This window comes from Choloepus didactylus, chromosome 2, assembly GCF_015220235.1.
Source record: "Choloepus didactylus isolate mChoDid1 chromosome 2, mChoDid1.pri, whole genome shotgun sequence".
In the NCBI taxonomy this organism is placed as follows: Eukaryota; Metazoa; Chordata; class Mammalia; order Pilosa; family Megalonychidae; genus Choloepus; species Choloepus didactylus.
The window spans coordinates 202,244,796-202,268,940 of NC_051308.1; the positions used below are offsets into that span (position 1 = coordinate 202,244,796).

General features: G+C 38.3%; 1 protein-coding gene across 5 annotated transcripts in view; it reads right to left on the bottom strand.

Moving 5' to 3' along the window:
• The window catches only part of MAST2 (microtubule associated serine/threonine kinase 2), a 330,440-nt gene that overhangs the window by 287,265 nt on the left and 19,030 nt on the right, over nucleotides 1-24,145 (bottom strand). For all 5 annotated transcript variants that reach the window (XM_037827342.1, XM_037827341.1, XM_037827340.1 and 2 more), the window contains exon 2: nucleotides 10,486-10,633. In XM_037827342.1, the coding sequence (XP_037683270.1) occupies nucleotides 10,486-10,633 (148 nt within the window). The remainder of the gene's footprint in view (nucleotides 1-10,485; nucleotides 10,634-24,145) is intronic.

Here is a 24,145-nt window from a genome sequence, read left to right on the forward strand (position 1 = left end):
TTAACAGAAGAGGATCCATACTCATGGAAGGAGTCCCAGAAGGAGAAGAAAGAGAAAAAGGGACAGAGAGAATATTCAAACAAATAATGGCTGAAAACTTCCCACATTTAAAGACATGAATACATACATCCAAGATGTTCAACAAACTCCAAACAGGATAAACCCAAAAAGACCCATGCTGCAACATACTACGATCACACTGTCGAATTCCAAAGATAGAGAGATTTTTGGAAATAGCAAGAGAGAAGCAACATGTCATATACAAGGAAGCCTCAATAATTTATGTACCAGTTTTTCATATGAAACTATGGAGGTCATGAAAGCAATGGGTGGACATATTTAAAGTGCTGAAAGCAAAAAACTGCCAACCAAGTATTCCATATATATAGCAAAACTGTCTTTCAAAAATGTGAGCGGGATTAATAAATTCTCAGATAAATAAAAGCTGAGAGACTTCATCACTAAAAATCAGCCCGGGGCGGGAGATCAGGCCTTGAGGCGCATATGCAAATCCCGAAGCAAGGCTGATCTCTCTGCCCAGGGCACCTTTCCTTAATGGCCCTGGTTGCTTTGTCTATTAGCATTTCAATAACCCATTAGATCTCTGAGGAGGGCCGTTTTTTTTTTTTTTTTTTTTTTTTTTTTTTTTTTTTTTTTTTTTTAAATCCTTTTTGCTTTTTCTAAAACAATTACTCTAAGAAGCTCAATACAGAAAGCTTCAAAGAATTGAAATTTGGGCACGTCAAGTCAAGAGCAGAAATAAGAGAGCGCTGAGACAAAAGGCAATAATCCAGTGGCTGAGAAAATTCACTAAACAACACAACTTCCCAAGAAAAGGGGGGTGTCTGCTCACAGCCACCATCCTGGTGGACAGGAAACACTCCTGCCCATCACCAGCCCCATAGCCCAGAGCTGCCCCAGACAACCCAGTGTGACGGAAGTGCTTCAAATAACAGGCACACACCACAAAACTGGGCGTGGACATTAGCCTTCCCTGCAACCTCAGCTGAATGTCCCAGAGCTGGGAAGGGGGAGCAGTGTGAATTAACAGAGCCCCATTCAGCCATCATTTGAGCAGACTGGGAGCCTCCCAACACAGCCCAGCAGCCCAGAACTGCCCTGGGGGGACGGCACTCACCTGTGACATAGCACAGTCATCCCTCAACAGAGGACCCGGGGTGCACAGCCTGGAAGAGGGGCCCACTTGCAAGTCTCAGGAGCCATACGCCAATACCAAAGACTTGTGGGTCAGTGGCAGAGACAAACTGTGGCAGGACTGAACTGAAGGATTAGACTATTGCAGTAGCTTTAAAACTCTAGGATCATCAGGGAGATTTGATTGTTAGGGCCACCCCCCCTCCCCGACTGCCCAGTAACACGCCCCACATACAGGGCAGGCAACACCAACTACACACGCAAGCTTGGGACACCAATTGGGCCCCACAAGACTCACTCCCCCACTCACCAAAAAGGCTAAGCAGGGGAGATCTGGCTTGTGGAGAACAGGTGGCTCGTGGACGCCACCTGCTGGTTAGTTAGAGAAAGTGTACTCCACGAAGCTGTAGATCTGATAAATTAGAGATAAGGACTTCAACTGGTCTACAAACCCTAAAAGAACCCTATCAAGGACAGCAAATGCCACGAGGCCAAAAACAACAGAAAATTATAAAGCATATGAAAAAACCAGACGATATGGATAACCCAAGCCCAAGCACCCAAATCAAAAGACCAGAAGAGACACACCTAGAGCAGCTACTCAAAGAACTAAAGATGAACAATGAGACCCTAGTACGGGATATGAAGGAAATCAAGAAGACCCTAGAAGAGCATAAAGAAGACATTGCAAGACTAAATAAAAAAATGGATGATCTTATGGAAATTAAAGAAACTGTTGACCAAATTAAAAAGATTCTGGACACTCATAGTACAAGACTAGAGGAAGTTGAACAACGAATCAGTGACCTGGAAGATGACAGAATGGAAAATGAACGCATAAAAGAAAGAATGGGGAAAAAAATTGAAAAACTCGAAATGGACCTCAGGGATATGATAGATAATATGAAGCGTCCGAATATAAGACTCATTGGTGTCCCAGAAGGGGAAGAAAAGGGTAAAGGTCTAGGAAGAGTATTCAAAGAAATTGTTGGGGAAAACTTCCCAAATCTTCTAAACAACATAAATACACAAATCATAAATGCTCAGCGAACTCCAAATAGAATAAATCCAAAAAAACCCACTCCGAGACATATACTGATCACACTGTCAAACATAGAAGAGAAGGAGCAAGTTCTGAAAGCAGCAAGAGAAAAGCAATTCACCACATACAAAGGAAACAGCATAAGACTAAGTAGTGACTACTCAGCAGCCACCATGGAGGCGAGAAGGCAATGGCACGATATATTTAAAATTCTGAGAGAGAGGAATTTCCAGCCAAGAATACTTTATCCAGCAAAGCTCTCCTTCAAATTTGAGGGAGAGCTTAAATTTTTCACAGACAAAGAAATGCTGAGAGAATTTGCTAACAACAGACCTGCCCTACTGGAGATACTAAAGGGAGCCCTACAGACAGAGAAACAAAGACAGGACAGAGAGACTTGGAGAAAGGTTCAGTACTAAAGAGATTCGGTATGGGTACAATAAAGGATATTAATAGAGAGAGGGAAAAATATGGCAAACATAATCCAAAGGATAAGATGGCCGATTCAAGAAATGCCTTCACGGTTTTAACGTTGAATGTAAATGGATTAAACTCCCCAATTAAAAGATATAGATTCGCAGAATGGATCAAAAAAAATGAACCATCAATATGTTGCATACAAGAGACTCATCTTAGACACAGGGACACAAAGAAACTGAAAGTGAAAGGATGGAAAAAAATATTTCATGCAAGCTACAGCCAAAAGAAAGCAGGTGTAGCAATATTAATCTCAGATAAAATAGACTTCAAATGCAGGGATGTTTTGAGAGACAAAGAAGGCCACTACATACTAATAAAAGGGGCAATTCAGCAAGAAGAAATAACAATCGTAAATGTCTATGCACCCAATCAAGGTGCCACAAAATACATGAGAGAAACATTGGCAAAACTAAAGGAAGCAATTGATGTTTCCACAATAATTGTGGGAGACTTCAACACATCACTCTCTCCTATAGATAGATCAACCAGACAGAAGACCAATAAGGAAATTGAAAACCTAAACAATCTGATAAATGAATTAGATTTAACAGACATCTACAGGACATTACATCCCAAATCACCCGGATACACATACTTTTCTAGTGCTCACGGAACTTTCTCCAGAATAGATCATATGCTGGGACATAAAACAAGCCTCAATAAATTTAAAAAGATTGAAATTATTCAAAGCACATTCTCTGACCACAATGGAATACAATTAGAAGTCAATAACCATCAGAGACTTAGAAAATTCACAAATACCTGGAGGTTAAACAACACACTCCTAAACAATCAGTGGGTTAAAGAAGAAATAGCAAGAGAAATTGCTAAATATATAGAGACGAATGAAAATGAGAACACAACATACCAAAACCTATGGGATGCAGCAAAAGCAGTGCTAAGGGGGAAATTTATAGCACTAAACGCATATATTAAAAAGGAAGAAAGAGCCAAAATCAAAGAACTAATGGATCAACTGAAGAAGCTAGAAAATGAACAGCAAACCAATCCTAAACCAAGTAGAAGAAAAGAAATAACAAGGATTAAAGCAGAAATAAATGACATAGAGAACAAAAAAACAATAGAAAGGATAAATATCACCAAAAGTTGGTTCTTTGAGAAGATCAACAAGATTGACAAGCCCCTAGCTAGACTGACAAAATCAAAAAGAGAGAAGACCCATATAAACAAAATAATGAATGAAAAAGGTGACATAACTGCAGATCCTGAAGAAATTAAAAAAATTATAAGAGGATATTATGAACAACTGTATGGCAACAAACTGGATAATGTAGAAGAAATGGACAATTTCCTGGAAACATATGAACAACCTAGACTGACCAGAGAAGAAATAGAAGACCTCAACCAACCCATCACAAGCAAAGAGATCCAATCAGTCATCAAAAATCTTCCCACAAATAAATGCCCAGGGCCAGATGGCTTCACAGGGGAATTCTACCAAACTTTCCAGAAAGAACTGACACCAATCTTACTCAAACTCTTTCAAAACATTGAAAAAAATGGAACACTACCTAACTCATTTTATGAAGCTAACATCAATCTAATACCAAAACCAGGCAAAGATGCTACAAAAAAGGAAAACTACCGGCCAATCTCCCTAATGAATATAGATGCAAAAATCCTCAACAAAATACTTGCAAATCGAATCCAAAGACACATTAAAAAAATCATACACCATGACCAAGTGGGGTTCATTCCAGGCATGCAAGGATGGTTCAACATCAGAAAAACAATCAATGTATTACAACACATTAAAAACTCGAAAGGAAAAAATCAATTGATCATCTCAATAGATGCTGAAAAAGCATTTGACAAAATCCAACATCCCTTTTTGATAAAAACACTTCAAAAGGTAGGAATTGAAGGAAACTTCCTCAACATGATAAAGAGCATATATGAAAAACCCACAGCCAGCATAGTACTCAATGGTGAGAGACTGAAAGCCCTCCCTCTAAGATCAGGAACAAGACAAGGATGCCCGCTGTCACCACTGTTATTCAACATTGTGCTGGAAGTGCTAGCCAGGGCAATCCGGCAAGACAAAGAAATAAAAGGCATCCAAATTGGAAAAGAAGAAGTAAAACTGTCATTGTTTGCAGATGATATGATCTTATATCTAGAAAACCCTGAGAAATCGACGATACACCTACTAGAGCTAATAAACAAATTTAGCAAAGTAGCGGGATACAAGATTAATGCACATAAGTCAGTAATGTTTCTATATGCTAGAAATGAACAAACTGAAGAGACACTCAAGAAAAAGATACCATTTTCAATAGCAACTAAAAAAATCAAGTACCTAGGAATCAACTTAACCAAAGATGTAAAAGACCTATACAAAGAAAACTACATAACTCTACTAAAAGAAATAGAAGGGGACCTTAAAAGATGGAAAAATATTCCATGTTCATGGATAGGAAGGCTAAATGTCATTAAGATGTCAATTCTACCCAAACTCATCTACAGATTCAATGCAATCCCAATCAAAATTCCAACAACCTACTTTGCAGACTTGGAAAAGCTAGTTATCAAATTTATTTGGAAAGGGAAGATGCCTCGAATTGCTAAAGACACTCTAAAAAAGAAAAACGAAGTGGGAGGACTTACACTCCCTGACTTTGAAGCTTATTATAAAGCCACAGTTGCCAAGACAGCATGGTACTGGCACAAAGATAGACATATAGATCAATGGAATCGAATTGAGAATTCAGAGATAGACCCTCAGATCTATGGCCGACTGATCTTTGATAAGGCCCCCAAAGTCACCGAACTGAGCCATAATGGTCTTTTCAACAAATGGGGCTGGGAGAGTTGGATATCCATATCCAAAAGAATGAAAGAGGACCCCTACCTCACCCCCTACACAAAAATTAACTCAAAATGGACCAAAGATCTCAATATAAAAGAAAGTACCATAAAACTCCTAGAAGATAATGTAGGAAAACATCTTCAAGACCTTGTATTAGGAGGCCACTTCCTAGACTTTACACCCAAAGCACAAGCAACAAAAGAGAAAATAGATAAATGGGAACTCCTCAAGCTTAGAAGTTTCTGCACCTCAAAGGAATTTCTCAAAAAGGTAAAGAGGCAGCCAACTCAATGGGAAAAAATTTTTGGAAACCATGTATCTGACAAAAGACTGATATCTTGCATATACAAAGAAATCCTACAACTCAATGTCAATAGTACAGACAGCCCAATTATAAAATGGGCAAAAGATATGAAAAGACAGTTCTCTGAAGAGGAAATACAAATGACCAAGAAACACATGAAAAAATGTTCAGCTTCACTAGCTATTAGAGAGATGCAAATTAAGACCACAATGAGATACCATCTAACACCGGTTAGAATGGCTGCCATTAAACAAACAGGAAACTACAAATGCTGGAGGGGATGTGGAGAAATTGGAACTCTTATTCATTGTTGGTGGGACTGTATAATGGTTCAGCCACTCTGGAAGTCAGTCTGGCAGTTCCTTAGAAAACTAGATATAGAGCTACCATTCGATCCAGCGATTGCACTCCTCGGTATATACCCGGAAGATCGGAAAGCAGTGACACGAACAGATATCTGCACGCCAATGTTCATAGCAGCATTATTCACAATTGCCAAGAGATGGAAACAACCCAAATGTCCTTCAACAGATGAGTGGATAAATAAAATGTGGTATATACACACGATGGAATACTACGCAGCAGTAAGAAGGAACGATCTGGTGAAACATATGACAACATGGATGAACCTTGAAGACATAATGCTGAGCGAAATAAGCCAGGCACAAAAAGAGAAGTATTATATGCTACCACTAATGTGAACTTTGAAAAATGTAAAACAAATGGTTTATAATGTAGAATGTAGGGGAACTAGCAGTAGAGAGCAATTAAGGAAGGGGGAACAATAATCCAGGAAGAACAGATAAGCTATTTAACGTTCTGGGGATGCCCAGAAATGACTATTGTCTGTTAATTTCTGATGGTTGTAGTAGGAACAAGTTCACTGAAATGTTGCTATATTATGTAACTTTCTTGGGGTAAAGTAGGAACATGTTGGAAGTTAAGCAGTTATCTTAGGTTAGTTGTCTTTTTCTTACTCCCTTGCTATGGTCTCTTTGAAATGCTCTTTTATTGTATGTTTGTTTTCTTTTTAACTTTTTTTTTCATACAGGTGATTTGAAAAAAGAAGGGAAAGTTAAAAAAAAAAAAAAAAAAAAAAAAAAAAAAAAAAGATGTAGTGCCCCCTTGAGGAGCCTGTGGAGAATGCAGGGGTATTCGCCTACCCCACCTCCATGGTTGCTAACATGACCACAGACATGGGGGACTGGTGGTTTGATGGGTTGAGCCCTCTACCATAAGTTTTACCCTTGGGAAGACGGTTGCTGCAAAGGAGAGGCTAGGCCTCCCTGTATTTGTGCCTAAGAGTCTCCTCCTGAATGCCTCTTTGTTGCTCAGATGTGGCCCTCTCTCTCTGGCTAAGCCAACTTGAAAGGTGAAATCACTGCCCTCCCCCCTACGTGGGATCAGACACCCAGGGAAGTGAATCTCCCTGGCAACGTGGAATATGACTCCCAGGGAGGAATGTAGACCTGGCACCGTGGGACGGAGAACATCTTCTTGACCAAAAGGGGGATGTGAAAGGAAATGAAATAAGCTTCAGTGGCAGAGAGATTCCAAAAGGAGCCGAGAGGTCACTCTGGTGGGCACTCTTATGCACACTTTAGACAACCCTTTTTAGGTTCTAAAGAATTGGGGTAGCTGGTGGTGGATACCTGAAACTATCAAACTACAACCCAGAACCCATGAATCTCAAAGACAGTTGTATAAAAATGTAGCTTATGAGGGGTGACAATGGGATTGGGAAAGCCATAAGGACCAAACACCACTTTGTCTAGTTTGTGGATGGATGTGTAGAAAAGTAGGGGAAGGAAACAAACAGACAAAGGTACCCAGTGTTCTTTTTTACTTCAATTGCTCTTTTTCACTCTAATTATTATTCTTGTTATTTTTGTGTGTGTGCTAATGAAGGTGTCAGGGATTGATTTAGGTGATGAATGTACAACTATGTAATGGTACTGTAAACAATCGAAACTACAATTTGTTTTGTATGACTGCGTGGTATGTGAATATATCTCAATAAAATGATGATTAAAAAAAAAAAAAAAAAAAAAAAAAAAATCAGCCCGACAAGAGATGTTAAAGAGAATTCTGCAGGTTGAAAGGAAAGGCAAATAGACAATAGATTGAAGTTACATGAAGAAATAAAGATCACTGGTAAGGGTAATGACAGGGGTAAACAAAAACAACAGTACTATTGTGTCTTTAGTTTGTAATTCCATGTTTACCTCCTACAGGATCTAAAGAGCAAGTGCATAAACTATAATGATAAATGAGTGGTTTTGGACACATAATGTACAAACATTATTTGTGAAAAGAACTACATAAAAGTGGGGGAATGCAGAGATATAGAAATATAGTTTGTGTATACCATGGACGTTAAGTTGGCATCAAAGCAAATGAGCCTACTACAGATTTAGGATGTTAAATTTAAGCCCCATGGTAACTAAGAAGATATCAGAGCATATACAAGTTCATAGAGTCAGAAATTAGAATACAGGTTGCCAGGGATGGGGGCAGGAGGAATAGGGAGTTAATGCAAAATGGGTATAGGATTTCTGTTTGGGGCAAAGGGAAAGTTCTAATAATGGAAGGAGGTGAGGGTATGGCAACATTCACAATCACATTGTAATTAATCCCAATAAATGGTATGCTTGACAGGGTTTGGGATAGGAAGATTCATGTTGTATACATGTTTTCGCAATTAAAGAAAAAAGAAAGATAAAGAGAGAAGAACAATTAAATGCAATACATGACCCTGGATGGGATCTAAGAATGGAGGAGAAAAGTCTTTCAAAAGGATGTTATTGGGACATAAGAAAAATTTGGAATATAGAATGTAAGCTTTATATTAATGTTAATTTCTTGAACTTGTTAACTGCACTAAAGTGGTTACATAAGTGAATATCCTTTTCTTAGGAAATGTCCATGGCAGTATTAAGTGTTCAAGGAGCCTGAAGTATATAACCTACACTCAAGTGTTCAGAAAATGGACAGACAGAAAGAAAGACAGATAGATGGATTGATAGGCTCATGGACAGATAAAAAGATATTCACAAATGTGATAAAATGTTAAAATTAGTGGACCTGGGTGTCTAGGTGGCAGGGGTATGTTGGAGTTTTCTGTATGGGGTCTGAATTATTTTTATAACTGTCCTGTAAGTTTGAAACTATTTCAAAATAAAGAGTTTAAAAAAAAAAAAACTCTGCTTGTAGAGAATTAGAAGATATTACATCCTTAAAATAAGAGCATAGTGCTATGAAAAACACTTAAACAATAAAAAAATGGCTCTATACAACAAAACTAAAATTTCAATTAAAGAGTGGGATAATATAGTTTCAGAAAATAGCTCTAAATATGGACAAAAAAGAAGAAAGTTGCAACTATTTACTGCTTACTTCTAGGCCAAAGAGTATGGCAGGAATGCATTTTCTTTTCTATTGATGTAATATTTTTAGCACAGAGATCAAATGGATTCTTTTTTTCATACTCTATTACTTGCTTAAAATTATGCCACTGTGTCTTGTAATCTGTGGACTTAACAAAATTTATTTCACTTACACGAAATAATTAGAAGATACAAATGCAGAGTCAGAAACTAGAATATAGGATACAGGGATTGGGGTGGGGTTGGGGAATAGAGTTGAGCTTGACTGGTACAGAGTTTCTCTTTGGGGTGATGGAAAAGTTTTGGTAATGGATGTTGATGATGGCAGCACATCATGAATGAAAACACCACCACTAAATTGTATATTTGAAAGTGGTTAAAGTGGGAAATTCTAGGTTATATATATGTAACCAGAATAAAAATTTAAAACCCATAGAACTGTACAACAGAAAAAGCGAACCCTAATGTAAACTATGGACTATAGTTAATAGTATAATTAAAAGAATATTGTATCATCAATTGTAACAAAAAAAATTATTAACACTAATGCAAAGTGTTAACAGGAAAAACTGTGTACGGGGATGGGTATATAAGAACACTGTACTTTCTGTATGATTTTTTTTTATAAACCTACAACTGCTAATAAAAAGAAAAGAAAAAGGAGAAAGAATGAATATTCAAGATTGCAAGAAATAGAACAGAAAAAAGAAAAAAAATATGTCACATTTTGGCAAAACGTTAAAATTGGTTGATCTGGGTAGTATGGTCTTGAGGGTATGTTGAAGTTCTCTAGACGGGGTTTGTATTATTTTTGCAACTGTCCTGCAGGTTTGAATTATTTCAAAATAGAAAGTTTAAAGACAAAAAATTATTCAACGTATTAATTGCTTCCTATTTGGACCATAACTTCTTGTATAATTTTCCCCTTGGACTTTTTAATTGCCTTTTCTTTGGGGGATGTGGGGGAGCAGCTATGGGCTTTGGAAATGGAGAAAAAAGAAAGTCAAAAGAAGCCAAGGTTGTGAAATCTACAGCAGTGGGCAGAGAGCAAAAATCAGACTGAAAGGGAATAACCAGTAATACTGAACAACAAACAAATATCTAGCAGATTCAGGAGATCAGCATCCAGAGATTCCATGAGGAAGTAAGAAGGTCTCCTTAAACCTAAATGTTCTATTAAAAGACTACCACAAGAAAAGAAACTGTCAAAAGTGCCAAGTCAATTAGGACATCCTTAAATACTGACAACATAATCCCACATTTTTTATAAACAAAATTAGATATTTACCTGACAGAGAACTGGCCAGACTTCCTCTCCGTAACTTACAGTCATCCTGACTAAGCTGTCGTTGGAGTTTAGCTTTTCCAGTGGATGAAAGTATGTCAGGATTACTGAGCTTCCTGAAGAGTAGGGGACTAAGCCCAGTTACCACATCCTTTAAAGAGAAAAGGACACAAGTCTTTAATACCTTTTCTATAGTATAAGAACTTAACATTAAGCCTCTCTCTACAACATTCTTACAGTTTAAAAATTTTATATTTCCTGCTTAATAGCTAAATTCAGAAACATACTTCTTAGTAAAAGCTGGTTGGGTATGCTATGAAGGACATGGGTATTGATTATAAATTGCCAAAGGACAAACAGGAAAGAAAGTCCAGAAGATGACATGACAAGCATTTTGATAGATATATATTTCATAGTAAATAAAGTTACATAACTATTTACTTTTCTGTTTGTATTCACATATTTTTCCTATACCCAATAAAGAAAGGCATATTTTCATTTTTTTTAAATCTTTATAGACCTTCCTTTACCTATTATACAAAGTTAGAAATACCTCTAACATTCAGTTAATGCAAAAATAAATCAGTTTTTTTTTTCATATGCCTATAGGGAGCTAAATACATGTTTTCAAAGAAAAAGTATAAAAATGACTATGGAGAAAATAAAGACAATACAAAACACAGACACTGCCTCACATCTACCTTTATTTTAGTGTAGTCTGTCCCACCCACCCGCAATGCCTCTTCCTCCCCACTCAGTAAGCAGTGTCCAACCATACCATCAATATTAGACATTTTTCAGCTACCTGGTCAACATCAAGCTAATAACCAGCATTAAATGGGAGACTCTTCTGAACAAAACAAAGTCAATAGGCATCTCTTTTTTATTTCAGTAAAAGAAGCTATAATAAAACCTTATAAGCAGCACATCAAACTGATCTGGACAGCACAAAGACAAAAGAAGAAGCACAAGGAGAAATAAATGACACTTCTATTACCTGCCATTTGAAAAACAAAACTCCTGCATTTAAAAGGCACCATTTCAATCCTGAAAGCCACAAGAAAAAGAGTAAATGCCCACCTCTCTGAGAAACATTAAAAAAAAACAAAAACAAAAACAAAAACCCTAAGGTCATAAACTGTGATTGGTGAGTTTGCAAATGTGGGAGAATACTAAGATGGTTGGTGGTAGCTATCCAGTATATGACTTGCAAATAAACAGCTGAAGAAAGAAGGAAAAAAAGATCTTTTTTTTTTAATTGGTAGTAAATGAACAAAGGAAGAGAGAGATATTCAGGCACTGAATCATCGAAGCAACTGTTATGTCCAGGAAATTGTAGCAGGAATGAGCAGGAAAAAAGGGAATTGGAAACAATAAGTGCAAAAAAAGAAAGCATCTAGGGAGCAGCCTACATTCCCAGCATCTTATGTGGCAAGGATGAAATAACACCTATGGATCAAGGAGAAACGTGTAGAAGTTGAATTATGTACCCCAATTTAGACATGTTCTTAATCTTAATCCTCATTCCTGTGAATATGAACCCAATATATACAGAACTTCTTGAAGATGTTATTTTTAGTTGAAGTATGGCCCAACTGAAAAGGGTAGGTCTTAATCCCAATCACTAGAGGCCTTATATAGAAACAGCCACAGGAAAGAGCTAGAAGCAGGAAGTCAAGAGGATATTACTCAGTAGAGAAAGGACAGGAAAGCCAGAGAACCCCAGCACCAGAACACTCCTGACCCCAAGGAGAAGCAAACCATCTAGCCTCCAAAACTATGAGCTAGTAAAAGCTTGTTGTTTAAGCCCACCCATTGTGTGGTATTTCTCACAGCAACCTGGAAGACTAACACACCATGGAAGGAAGCCAAGTTTGGGCACTACTGCTGGTAACCAACTAGAGAGGGATGGCCACTGAGAAAGGCAACAAGGACTCTGAATGGATGGAACTGAAGGTGGAGTGGGATATCATAAATGAAGGCAATGTGATGAAACAGCAGAGAAACTGCGTCTCAAAGGATGGGGTGAGTTTATTCAACCAAGACCACCACTGGGGGCTGAATGGCAAGACGGATGCCAAGCAGGGGAGTAAGTGACTCTCCACTCCCATGCACCCTTCTCAGCAATTAGCTGGGGAGATAATCCTCCACAGCCACGCAGCTGGGAGCTCCCATGAGGGAATCCAGGAGGCAGAAGACCAGTGTTGACCACTGTGATGGTTAGGTTCAGGTGTCAGCTTGGCCAAATGACAGTACCCAGGTGTCTGGTCAAGCAAGCACTGGCCTAACCATTACTGCAAGGACATTTGTGGCTGTTTAATAAACCAGAAGGCTGGTTTATTATATCAGCAGTTAATTGGCTGCAGCTGTGACTGATTACATCAACGAAGGGCGTGTCTTCTACAATGAGAGATGCAATCAGCTGGATTTAATCCAATCAGTTGAAGACTTTTAAGCAAGACAGACAGAGGACCTTCACTTCTTCGACTAACCAGCGAAGCATTTCCTGAGGAGTTCATTGAAGTTGTCAGTCATTTCTCAAGGAGTTCATCAAACACATTCACTGAAGTTGCCAGTTCACTGACTGAGAAATTCATCAAACATCTTCATTGGAGTTGCCAGTTTGCTGCCTGCCCTACAGAATTTGGACTCATGCATACCCACAGTTACATGAGACACTTTTATAAAATCTTATATCTATAGATATCTCTTATTGATTGATTCCCTAGAGAACCCTAACTAATACAACTACATTTACTCTACTTCCATGAAGGCCATGGTGTGCACAAGCAAGAGGTGGTACATAGAGAAGGGTGCAACATGGAAGCACCAGGAGACCCTCCCACAACTCAGAAGCTCACAGGCACATGGCGGGCAGGGAACAGGGCATGTGTGAGCTAGAGGGTGAGATGCACAGCCCCACAGCCTGAGAGGGATCCACTCGGAGGCCCGGGAATCACCAGATCCACGGTGCCCATAAGCAGACTCCCTGTCGAACTGCACAGGCCTGGCAGTCCCCAGTGCACATAAAGAACTGGTGCGCTAATTGGATTTCCACCCGATTTCAACACCATCCAGCACACAGGTGAAGTTAGGGTAAAGATGGCTTGAGGGTGAGAGGTGGCTCAAGAGCACCATCTGCTGAGAAGACAGGGAAAGTACACTCCAGCAAGCTGTGGCTCTGCCAAGAAAATATATATATATATAAATGTTCAAATACTCCTACATTTCCAAAATAACCTTATCGAGATAAGCAAATGCCCCAAAGCCAACAGAAAATCATAAAGCATATGAAGAAACAAGAAGATATGGACAAGCCAAATGACCAAATTAAAAAGCCAGAGGACACACAGAACTCAGAGCAATTAATCAAAGTAGTACACACAAATCTCCAAAACAAATTTAATTATTTGGCTAAGGACATAAAGGACATCAAGAAGATTCTAGAGTAATATAAAGAAGAATTTTTAAAGAGTAAATTGAAAACTAGCAGATCTTGTGGAAATAAATGGTACAACAGATCAAATTAAAAATATACTAGAGACAGAAAACAGCAGATCTGAAGAGGCAGAAGAAAGAATGAGTGATAGAGGATACAGGAATTGAATGCAAACACACAAAAGAACTAATTAATAGTGAAAAAAATCGAAAAATTTGAAACGGATCTCGGGGAAATGAAGGACAATATGAAGCATGCAAACATAAGAATCATGAGTTATCAAGAAGAAGAGTAAGAAGCTAAGAAGAGTATTTGAGGACATAGTTGGAGAACACTCCCAACCCTTATAAATAATATAAATATGCAAATCAAATAAGCAAATAGAATTGTGCCAGTTTGAAACTGTTACATATCCCAGGAAAGGCCATGTTCTTTTAATTCAGTCTTAAGGATGCAGACTTATTGTGGTTGGACCTTTTGACTAGGTTGTTTCCATGGAAATGTGACCAATCCAACTTTGGGTGGGACCTTTGATTAAGTTATTTCCATGGAGATGTGGCCGTGCCCATACAGGGTAGATCCCTAGAGTCCTTAGGAAAGCTGAAAGCCCACACAGACCCAGAAGCTTGGAGACAGAAAGACATTTGGAAATGCTAACTGAAGCAATGAAGCACAGAGTTTGGCCCAAAGAAGCTATGAGAGGACCCCCAGATGCTTAAAGAGAAAAACCCCAGGAGAACCAAGCAAAGAGCTGAGATAAGTTAAGAGAAACAGAAGCCCAGAGACATTTCGGTGAAAGCCATTTTGAAATGCCATCTGGGAGCAAAGGCCCAGCAGATGCCAGCCACTTGTCATCCCAGCTGACAGAGGTGTTCCAGACGCCATCGAACTTTCTTCAGTGAAGGTATCCTCTTGTTGTTGCCTTAATTTGGACACTTTTATGGCCTTAGAACTGTAAATTTGTAAGCTAATAAATCCCCTTTATAAAAGCCAATCCATTTCTGATATTCTGCATATAGAAATCCTACAACTCAACAATAGTAGTACAAACAGCTTGATTATAAAATGGGTGAAAGATATGAAAAGACATTTTTCCAAAGAGGAAATACAAATGGCTAAAAAGCACATGAAAAAAATGTTCCTCTTCACCAGCATTAGGGAACGGCAAATCAAAACCAAAAAGAGGTATCATCCCACACCAGGAATGTGAGATGCCATTAAACAAAAAGGAAACTACAAATGCTGGAGAGGATGTGGTGAAATTGGAAATGTAATTCATTGCTGGTAGGAATATATAATGGTACAGCCGCTACGAAAGACAGTTTGGCAGTTCCTCAGAAAATGAGATATCAAGTTACCCTACAATTCTGCAATTTCACTTCTCAATATATACTCAAAAGATCTGAAAACAGTGACACAAACAGACATTTGCACAGTGACGTTCACAGCAGCATTACTCACAATTGCCAAGAGATGGAAACATCCAAGTGTTCTTCAACAGATGAGTGGATAAACAAAATGTGGTATATACATATGATGGAATACTATGCAGCAGTAAGAAGGAATGAAGTCCTGAAACATGACAAATTTTGGAGCTGCACAGTACAGTAATTGAAATGAAAACCTCACTAGATGATTCAATAGCAGATTTGAACATGCAGTAGTAAGAATCAGAGAACTTGAAAACAAAACAATTTAACTTATCCACAGTGAGGAGCAGTGTTCTAGTTTGCTAATGCTGCCAGAATGCAAAACACCAGAAATGGATTGAGTTTTATAAAAGGGGGTTTATTTGGTTACACAGTTACAGTCTTAAGGCCATAAAGCGTCCAAGGTAATGCATCAACAATCGGGTACCTTCACTACAAGATGGCCAATGGTGTCTGGAAAACCTCTGTTAGCTGGGAAGGCATGGGGCCAGTGTCTGCTCCAAGTTCTGGTTTCAAAATGGCTTTCTCCCAGGACATTCTTCTCTAGGCTTCATCTCCTCAAAAATGTCACTCTTAGTTGCTCTTGGGGCATTTGTCCTCTCTTAGCTTCTCTGGAGCAAAAGTCTGCTTTCAAAGGCCTCTCCAAAGCATCTCTGAAAGCTCAATCTCCACTCTCAGTTCCAGTGCATTCTTCAAAGTGTCCCTCTTGGCTGTAGCTCCTCTTCAAAATGTCACTCTCAGCTGCACTGAGTTCCTTCTGTTTGTCAGCTCATTTATTGGGCTCCAGTGATTCAATTTAGACCCACCCTGAATGGGTGGGGTAACACCTCCATGGAAATTATCCAATTAAGAGTCATCACCCACAGCTGGGTGGGAAACATCTCCATGGAAACACTCAAAGAATTACAATCTAATTAACACTGATAGGTCTGCCCACACAAGATTATAACAAAGATAATGGCATTTGGGGGGACACAACACATCCAAACTGGCACAAGCAGAAAGAAAAAATAATGGAGAAAAATGAACAGAGCCTTAGGGACCTTTGGGACACCATCAAGTGTACTAATATATCCATCACTGGAATCCCAGGAGGACAGGAGAGCGAGCAAGGGCATAAAAAGTATTTGAAGAAACAATGGCTGAAAATTTCTCAAATCTGATGAAAGATGAAAATATACATTCAGGAAGCTCAGTGAATTTCAAACTGGATAGACTCCAAGGGATTTACATCAAGAAACATTAGAGTGAAATTGTCAAAATCCAAAGACAAAGAGGATTTTGAAAACAGCAAGAGAGAAGCAACTTGTCACATACAAGAATTCCATAATCAGATTAACAGTGGATTTCTCATCTGAAACCATAGTGTCCAGAAGACAGTAGGATGATATATTTAAAGTCCTTAAAGAAAAAAAAAAAAAAAAAAACTGAAACAGGTGATTACCAGAAGACGTGCCCTACAGGAAATGCTAAAGGAAGTCCTTTATGCTGAAATAAAAGGACAACAAACAGTAACTCAAAGCCACAAGAAATAAAGAACATTGGTAAAGGTAATTACATAGGACATGCTGCTCTGATCCAGTAGTTCATCCATGATTAATCTTCACAGGCCAAACTGCAAAATCTCTCAAGCAATATGTTCATCCAAGTAGACACTGGGGACTGTGATTGCTTTACACTTAATGCTGCTTCTCCCACCCCGCAGTCAAGAGTCTCAACAAGCAATCATCACTGCATTCAAATCCAACCTCTATGGAAGAACTGAAGGCAGGGACACAAATAGACATTTGCACACCAATGTTTATGGAAGCATTATTCATGATTGCCAATGGAAGGAGGTGGCCCAAGGGTCCATCAACTTGGATGGATAAAATAGAAGCACAAACTGTGGTGCATACATAAAATGGAAAATTGTGCAGCTGCAGGAAGGAATGAAGTCATGATGCATGCAATGATGTGAATGAACCTTGAGGACATTATACTGAGTGAAATAAGCCAGAAACTAAAGGGCAAACATTCTATGGTCTCAGTAATATGAATTAACTCTAATGAGCATAGTCTGGAAGTAAAATTTGGAAGCACAGGTTATTAGGAGCTAGAAAGAGGGCAAAGACTGGCCAATTGATGCTTAAGGAGTACAAAATGTTTAATAAGTTTGATTGTAAAGGTTCAAAAATGGATAACACAATACTGTGTGGTAGTAACACAATACTGTAAGTGTAATTAACAAAGCAGAGTTTGAGTAGGGCTGAAAGAAGAAGATTAGGGTGGGGTATGTCACCAGAAGGAAAGCTAGAAGATAAAAACTGGGACTGTATAACTTAGCAAAACTAGAGTAGACAATGATGGTGGTTTATTGTACAAATGTAAGAAAGTTTTAACCTGAACTAAAACAAATGTATGTTACTATTACAAGGTGGTAGTAATAGGGTGGTATATGGAAAAAATACAATTAGTACAAACTAAGGTCTATAGCTAATAGTAACATTTTAATATTCTTTCATTAACTTAACAAAGGCACTAAACCAAAGCTAAATATTAATAACACAGAGATACAAGGCAGGAGTATGAGATTCTCATTTTTTCTTCAAGAAGAAATGAGAATGTTCTCATATTGATTGTGGTTGTGAATGCATAACAGTGTGATTATACCATGAGCCACTGACTGTACACATGGGATGGATTGTATGCTTGTGAATAAAAGCAGTAAAAAAAAAAAATCCGACCTCTGAGTTTTAAGAAGACTCTTGGCTTTGTTACTGGTACTGATAGGCATTTTGCTCTGACCTGAAAATGTAGACGATTTCAGCAGAGAATAACTCTGGGCCATACAATAACACAGTACCAAATCCCTTATTCAAAGATGTCTGTTTAATGTAAAAATCAAAGAAACCTGGCAACTAAAGAATACTAAACCAGGCATTAAGACTCCAAAGGCTATATGCTTAGGGTTAGGAGCACAGACTTTAGCCCAATATGTGAATCCCAGCTCTACCCCTATTACTGGCTGTGTGACTTTGGGCAAGTTGCTTAACTCTCATGGCCTCAGTTTCCTCTTGTGTAATATGAGGATATTAGTGCTTATTTCATGGGGTAGTTGTATTAAGTCACTACATGTAATAAGTCATTTCTATAACATTATAAACAATTTCTATAACATTATAAACATTCATTAAATGTTATCTATTATCACGTTTGCACTATACTGCCTTCAGAAAAGGAAGCATGAAAACATGCCTGTCAAAGAATCTATTTTCTTATAGTTCTTACATCAGTTATCATACCTCACCACTTACATAAGTTTTATATATATATATATATATATATATATATATATATAAAATATGTATGTGTGTGTATGTCAAAAATCACATAATTTAAAAATTCTTAAGACAACCACATGGCTAGTCTCACACAGCTGGCCTGGGAAGGGAGGCAGATATGAAAAGAAGAGAAAATAGGGAAGGCTAGGACTGTCATAACACAGAGTGCTGGGCTGCAGATCTGAGAGATTACATACAAAGACTTAAATTCATTGAAAATTAGGAGGTACAAAAAACTTCTGAAATCACCTAGTCCAATTCCAACATTTCATAGATGAGGAAACTAAGATCTTGACAAGTAATGTGTCTCAAGATCTTCCAGTTCCTAACAGCAGAAATGAGACTGTATCAACTATATCTTAGATAAGTATTCTAACTGGAAAGCAAAGAGGAAGGCATTTGGAAAGGGGAAAAAGAAAGACCATGTTGAAAGGTTAAGGTAGCAGCAACCTGAGAGCTATAAGAATCAATGAGCATTTATTATGTCCCACACACTGTGCCAAGCACTTGACATGGATGGCTTTATATAATTTTTGCAAAAACTCTGAGGCAGTTACTATTATTAACTTCACTTTCAAATAAGGAAGTGGAGGCCTAAAGAATGAATGACTTGACCAAGGGCCACAAAGCCGGTGAATGGTAGGGTCTGTAAATAAACCCACTTTCTCACAAGAACCAGAACCTCTACTATTAAGTTACTTTGCCTGGGCTTCAGAATTTTTTTTAAAGTGGGGGATGGAGGGGTGAAGTGAAGCTCTTAATGCTAGAGTCTATCTCCTTTTTAAAAAAAATTTTTCTGATCAGAAGCAATGCAAAGAATGCAAAGATACATAATATACAGTAAATAAAGTATCATGTATTTTTTTTAATAAAAGCAGGAAAAAAAATTGAACCACATAGGAAAAACAAAGACAAAGAAAAGAGAAAATTCTGATAGAAGTGGAAGAGGGGAAGAGAGCCAGGAAATCTCAGAAAGTAAGCCACTATATTTTTTAACACTACATGAAAACAACAGAAGGAGTTCTGTGAAGTTAAGAAAACCACCCTAAACAGACCTACTTCTAAAACTTCAGATTAACATACTAAAGACAAGCACACTAGATTAAAAAAATATGTAACATACAATCTTAAAATGAGCATGTGATGGTTAGGTTCATGGGTCAACTTGGCCAGATGATGGTACCCAAGTGTCTGCTCAAGCAAGCGCTGACCTAACCGTTACTGCAAAGACATTTGTGGCTGCTTGATAAACCAGAAGGCTGGTTTGTTAAATCATCAATCAATTGGCTGCAGCTGTGACTGGTGACATCAACGAAGGGCGTGTCTTCCACAATGAGAGAATTCAGTCAGCTGGATTTAATACAATCAGTTGAAGACTTTCAAGCGAGACAGACAGAGGACCTTCACTTCTTCTTCCGCTGACCAGCGAAGCATTTCCTGAGGAGTTCATCGAACACGTTCATTGAAGTTGCCAGTCCGCTGCCTGAGGAGTTCATCAAACATCTTCATTGGAGTTGCCAGTTTGCTGCCTGCCCTACAGAATTTGGACTCCTGCATACCCACAGTTGCGTGAGACACTTCTATAAATCTTGTATTTATAGACATCTCTTGTTGATTGTTTCCCTAGAGAACCCTAACTAATACAGAGTTAAACAAACATTTATGACATAAAACATCAATCAGAATCAGAAGAATTCACAAGGTAGGAGAGCTCAAGAAAAAACTACAAATGGAATAAAAGATCAGTTAAGAAATGAGACTAAACTAAAAGGAACATGAGTGAAAAAATACAACACAATGCCTTAAATATAGAAGATGACAACTTCTGTGTGAGACCAAGGAAAGATATGTTTATTTGGTGCAGGACCTATATTTTCTGCAGCACACTAAATAATTTAACTTGCATGGTCAGTTTATTCAAAGACCATAATTACATGGAACTTTGAATAGGAGGTAAGATCTGGTAGGTTTGTACAAGTTAGTGTGAAATCCCAATACATCCCAAAGTAATTTGGGCAGAAAATAAAAATATACTTGCAGGGCCCCCCACTGAGGAACTGGGGAAAAATGCAGAAATGTTGGACTTCCCCACCTGGGTTATTACTGATAGTCTCACAAACATTGAAGACTAACAATTTAGTAGCATGAGCCCTCAATCTCGGGGCTTGCCCTTATGAAGCTTGTTACTGCAAAAGAAAGGCTAAGTCTACTTATACCCAGGCCTAAGGGTCTCCCCCAGAGAACCACTTTGTTGCTCAGATGTGGCCCTCTCTCTCTCTAAGCCCATGTATGTGGCAGGTGAACTCACTGCCCTCCCCCCTAAATGGGACATTACTCCCAGGGGTATAAATCTCCCTAGCAACATGGAACATGACTCCTAGGGATGAACCCGGCATCATGGGATTAAGAAAATCTTCTTGACCAAAAGGGGGAAGCGAAATGCAACAAAATAAAGTTTCAGTGGCTGACAGGTTTCAAACAGAGTAGAGAAGTCACTCTGGAAGGCATTCTTATGAGCTATATAGATGTACCTTTTTAGTTTTTAGTATATTGGAATAGCTAGAAGGAAATACCTGAAACTGTCGAACTGCAACCCAGTAACCTTGATTCTTGAAGACGAATGCATAACTATGTAGCTTACATGGTGTGACTGTGTGATTGTGAAAACCTTGTGGCTCACACTTCCTTTATCCAGCGAATGGAGAGATGAGTAGAAAAATAGGGACAAAAACTAAATGAAAAATAGGGTGGGATGGTGGGAATGGAATGTTTCAGGTGTTCTTTTTTACTTTTATTTTTATTTTATTTATTTATTTATTTTGGAGTAAGGAAAATGTTCAAAAATTGATTCTGGTGATGAATGCACAACTATATGATGGTACTGTGAATAACTGTACACTGTGGATGACTGTAGGGTATGTGAATATATCTCAATAAAACTGTGTTAAAAAAGAAAACACAGAAGATGAAAGGAGGAATTTTTTTAATCACAAAAGAACAAAAAAGGATTTAAGAAAAAATAATGTTGAAGAGAGGTACAGAAGATCCAACATACAGCTAATAGGAATTCTTGTCAAAGAAAATCAAAGCAAGGCAACAGAACAAGTACTAAAAACATAATTCAATAACTTTCCTGAAATTAAAAAGGCAACTACATACTGAAAGAGGATAACATATATGTTAGAAATTTGGGGGAGCACTCATAGAGGCACAGAGACTGATCAACTTTTGGGCAGGAAAGTTTTATTCAAGCAGCAGAATGGTGGGGGTAGGAGAGAAAAGCGCCATCAGCATGGCAGGGACCTAAAGTAAAGCTTCAGCCCACCCCAGACAAAGGGAGAGCTGTATTTATGCTTTTCCTTTGGGGTGGTTAATTGGTAAAGATGGACAGAGGTTTAGCTGATGGGTCAGATGGCAATTAGACCTGGGGGCCTGTTGGGGTGGGATTTGAGAGGGAATGGCATTGAGCCAATGGAAAAGTGAGTAGTGGGTTTCAGTATCCTTTTAAGGATTGGAATGTATATAGCTGAGGAAGGGGGGTTTGGGCCAAGATGCAGTGGCTGATTACCAGGAAGTTTTGCATGAAAGTCTTGTCTAATGTGCTGTTTGTGAAAGCCTGCATTTGGAGTGAAATTTTCTAATATGCATGAGAAATAGATCCAGAATGTCCAGGAAAACAGAGTTACATGTTTAAGATACTCAAGGAATGATAATGTAAACCAAGGATTTTATATCCAGTAAAACTGGCCTTCAAGATAAGCGGCACAACCAAACTGTTATCAACAAGAAATAACTCAGGAGATATTGTTCTGACAAGCGCTTCCTAAGGAATCAACTAGAGAATAAGCTTTAGACAACCAAAACAACTAAAGAGAGAGCAACACAGTGGTAAGCATTAACTGTACAGTTATTTTTAAAATTAAGAATAAGTATACATTAAAAGGGACAGAGTATAGTATATAATGGTTACATGATCTAACAATGTAGTTATAAATTAAATGCTAAAAGTGGGAGGGGTGGAGAATGTACATGATGTTACTAATGGTAAATTTTATGTTATATGTATTGTGCCATATATATATTTTTTTGTTTGTTTTTTTGTTTTTTAAGTGGAAGCACATGTGGAAATGGGCTCTTTAGAGCCACACTTCCTATTAAAGTGAGAACAACTGAGACCGAGCCACCTCTTTCTTCCTGGCTTCACTTTAGCTCCTTTCTGACTTCTTCCCTCTTCCACACAGCTGGGTTGACAAAGTGAGAAAAGACTGAGGGTGGCACTCACTAACCACTTCTGCTCCCCCATTTGAAGGGTTGTGAGGATTGCAGACATGAGCTCGGGCACAGGCAAAGGAAAACAAGATTTTCAAGATCTCCTAGCTATGCACAGAAGAGGCTTTTAGAGTGGTATGATGCAAAACTTTGTGGGTTCAGAGGGAATGGAGGGTGATTAGGGTTCTAAGATGTCTATAATCAAAATAAAAGAATTCCTATATAGCTCTAGCTGAGGACTACATTGGGGTTTAAGGTCTATGGAAGGACCAGCTAGATGTTAAACAAACATGACTCACTTTCCTCCAGGACACAAGCTACATGACATTTCCCAGTCTTCTAGCAGTTACACATGACCCTGTGACTGAATTCTGGGAATGGAATATGGGTAGAAGTGATTGAGACCAGCCCATCAAAACCTCCCACAAGAGCCTCCCCTGCCTTTAGGTGACCTTGGAAGTCCTATGTAGAAAACCGAACAGGCTTCATCAGTCTGGGCCCTTTTGAATGTATTTGTTATAGCAGCTTTAACTAGTAAAAGACCAAAGCCTCAGCTGAGCTAGTAATAAAGTGTCCCTTACACTTACTGACCAAAGGAAACATTCAGGACATTCCTAGGTCACCTAAACAAAATCATCTTGGTATCACTCCTTTGAAATAACTACAGGACTTCAAAAAAATTATTACCAACTATTTCTACACTCTTCTGCTTTTTAAAACATTCCTGAGGGGAAAGCAGCTTAACAGTTCCTTAAAATGTCAAACACAGAATTACCATACAACCCAGCAATTCCACTCCTAGGTATATACCCAAAAGAATTGAAAACAGGGACTCAGACAGACACTTGTACACAAATGTTCACAGCAACTTTATTCATCATAGCCAAAGGTGGAAACAATCCAATTGTCCATAAAGAGACAAATCCATACAATGGAAAATTATTCAGCCATTAAAAGGAACAAAGTTCTGATACATTGAAAATATTATGCTAAATGAAATAAGTCAGACACAAAAAGACAAATGCTGTTTAATTCCACTTATATTAAATATCTAGAATATAAAATCTCTGGAAATTAAATATCTAGAATATAAAATCTCTGGAAATTCATAGACACAGAAAGTAAATTAGAGGTTACCCGGGGCAGGGGGAGGGAAAAAGAATGGGGAGTTATTGCTTAATGGGTACAGTGCTTCTGTTTGC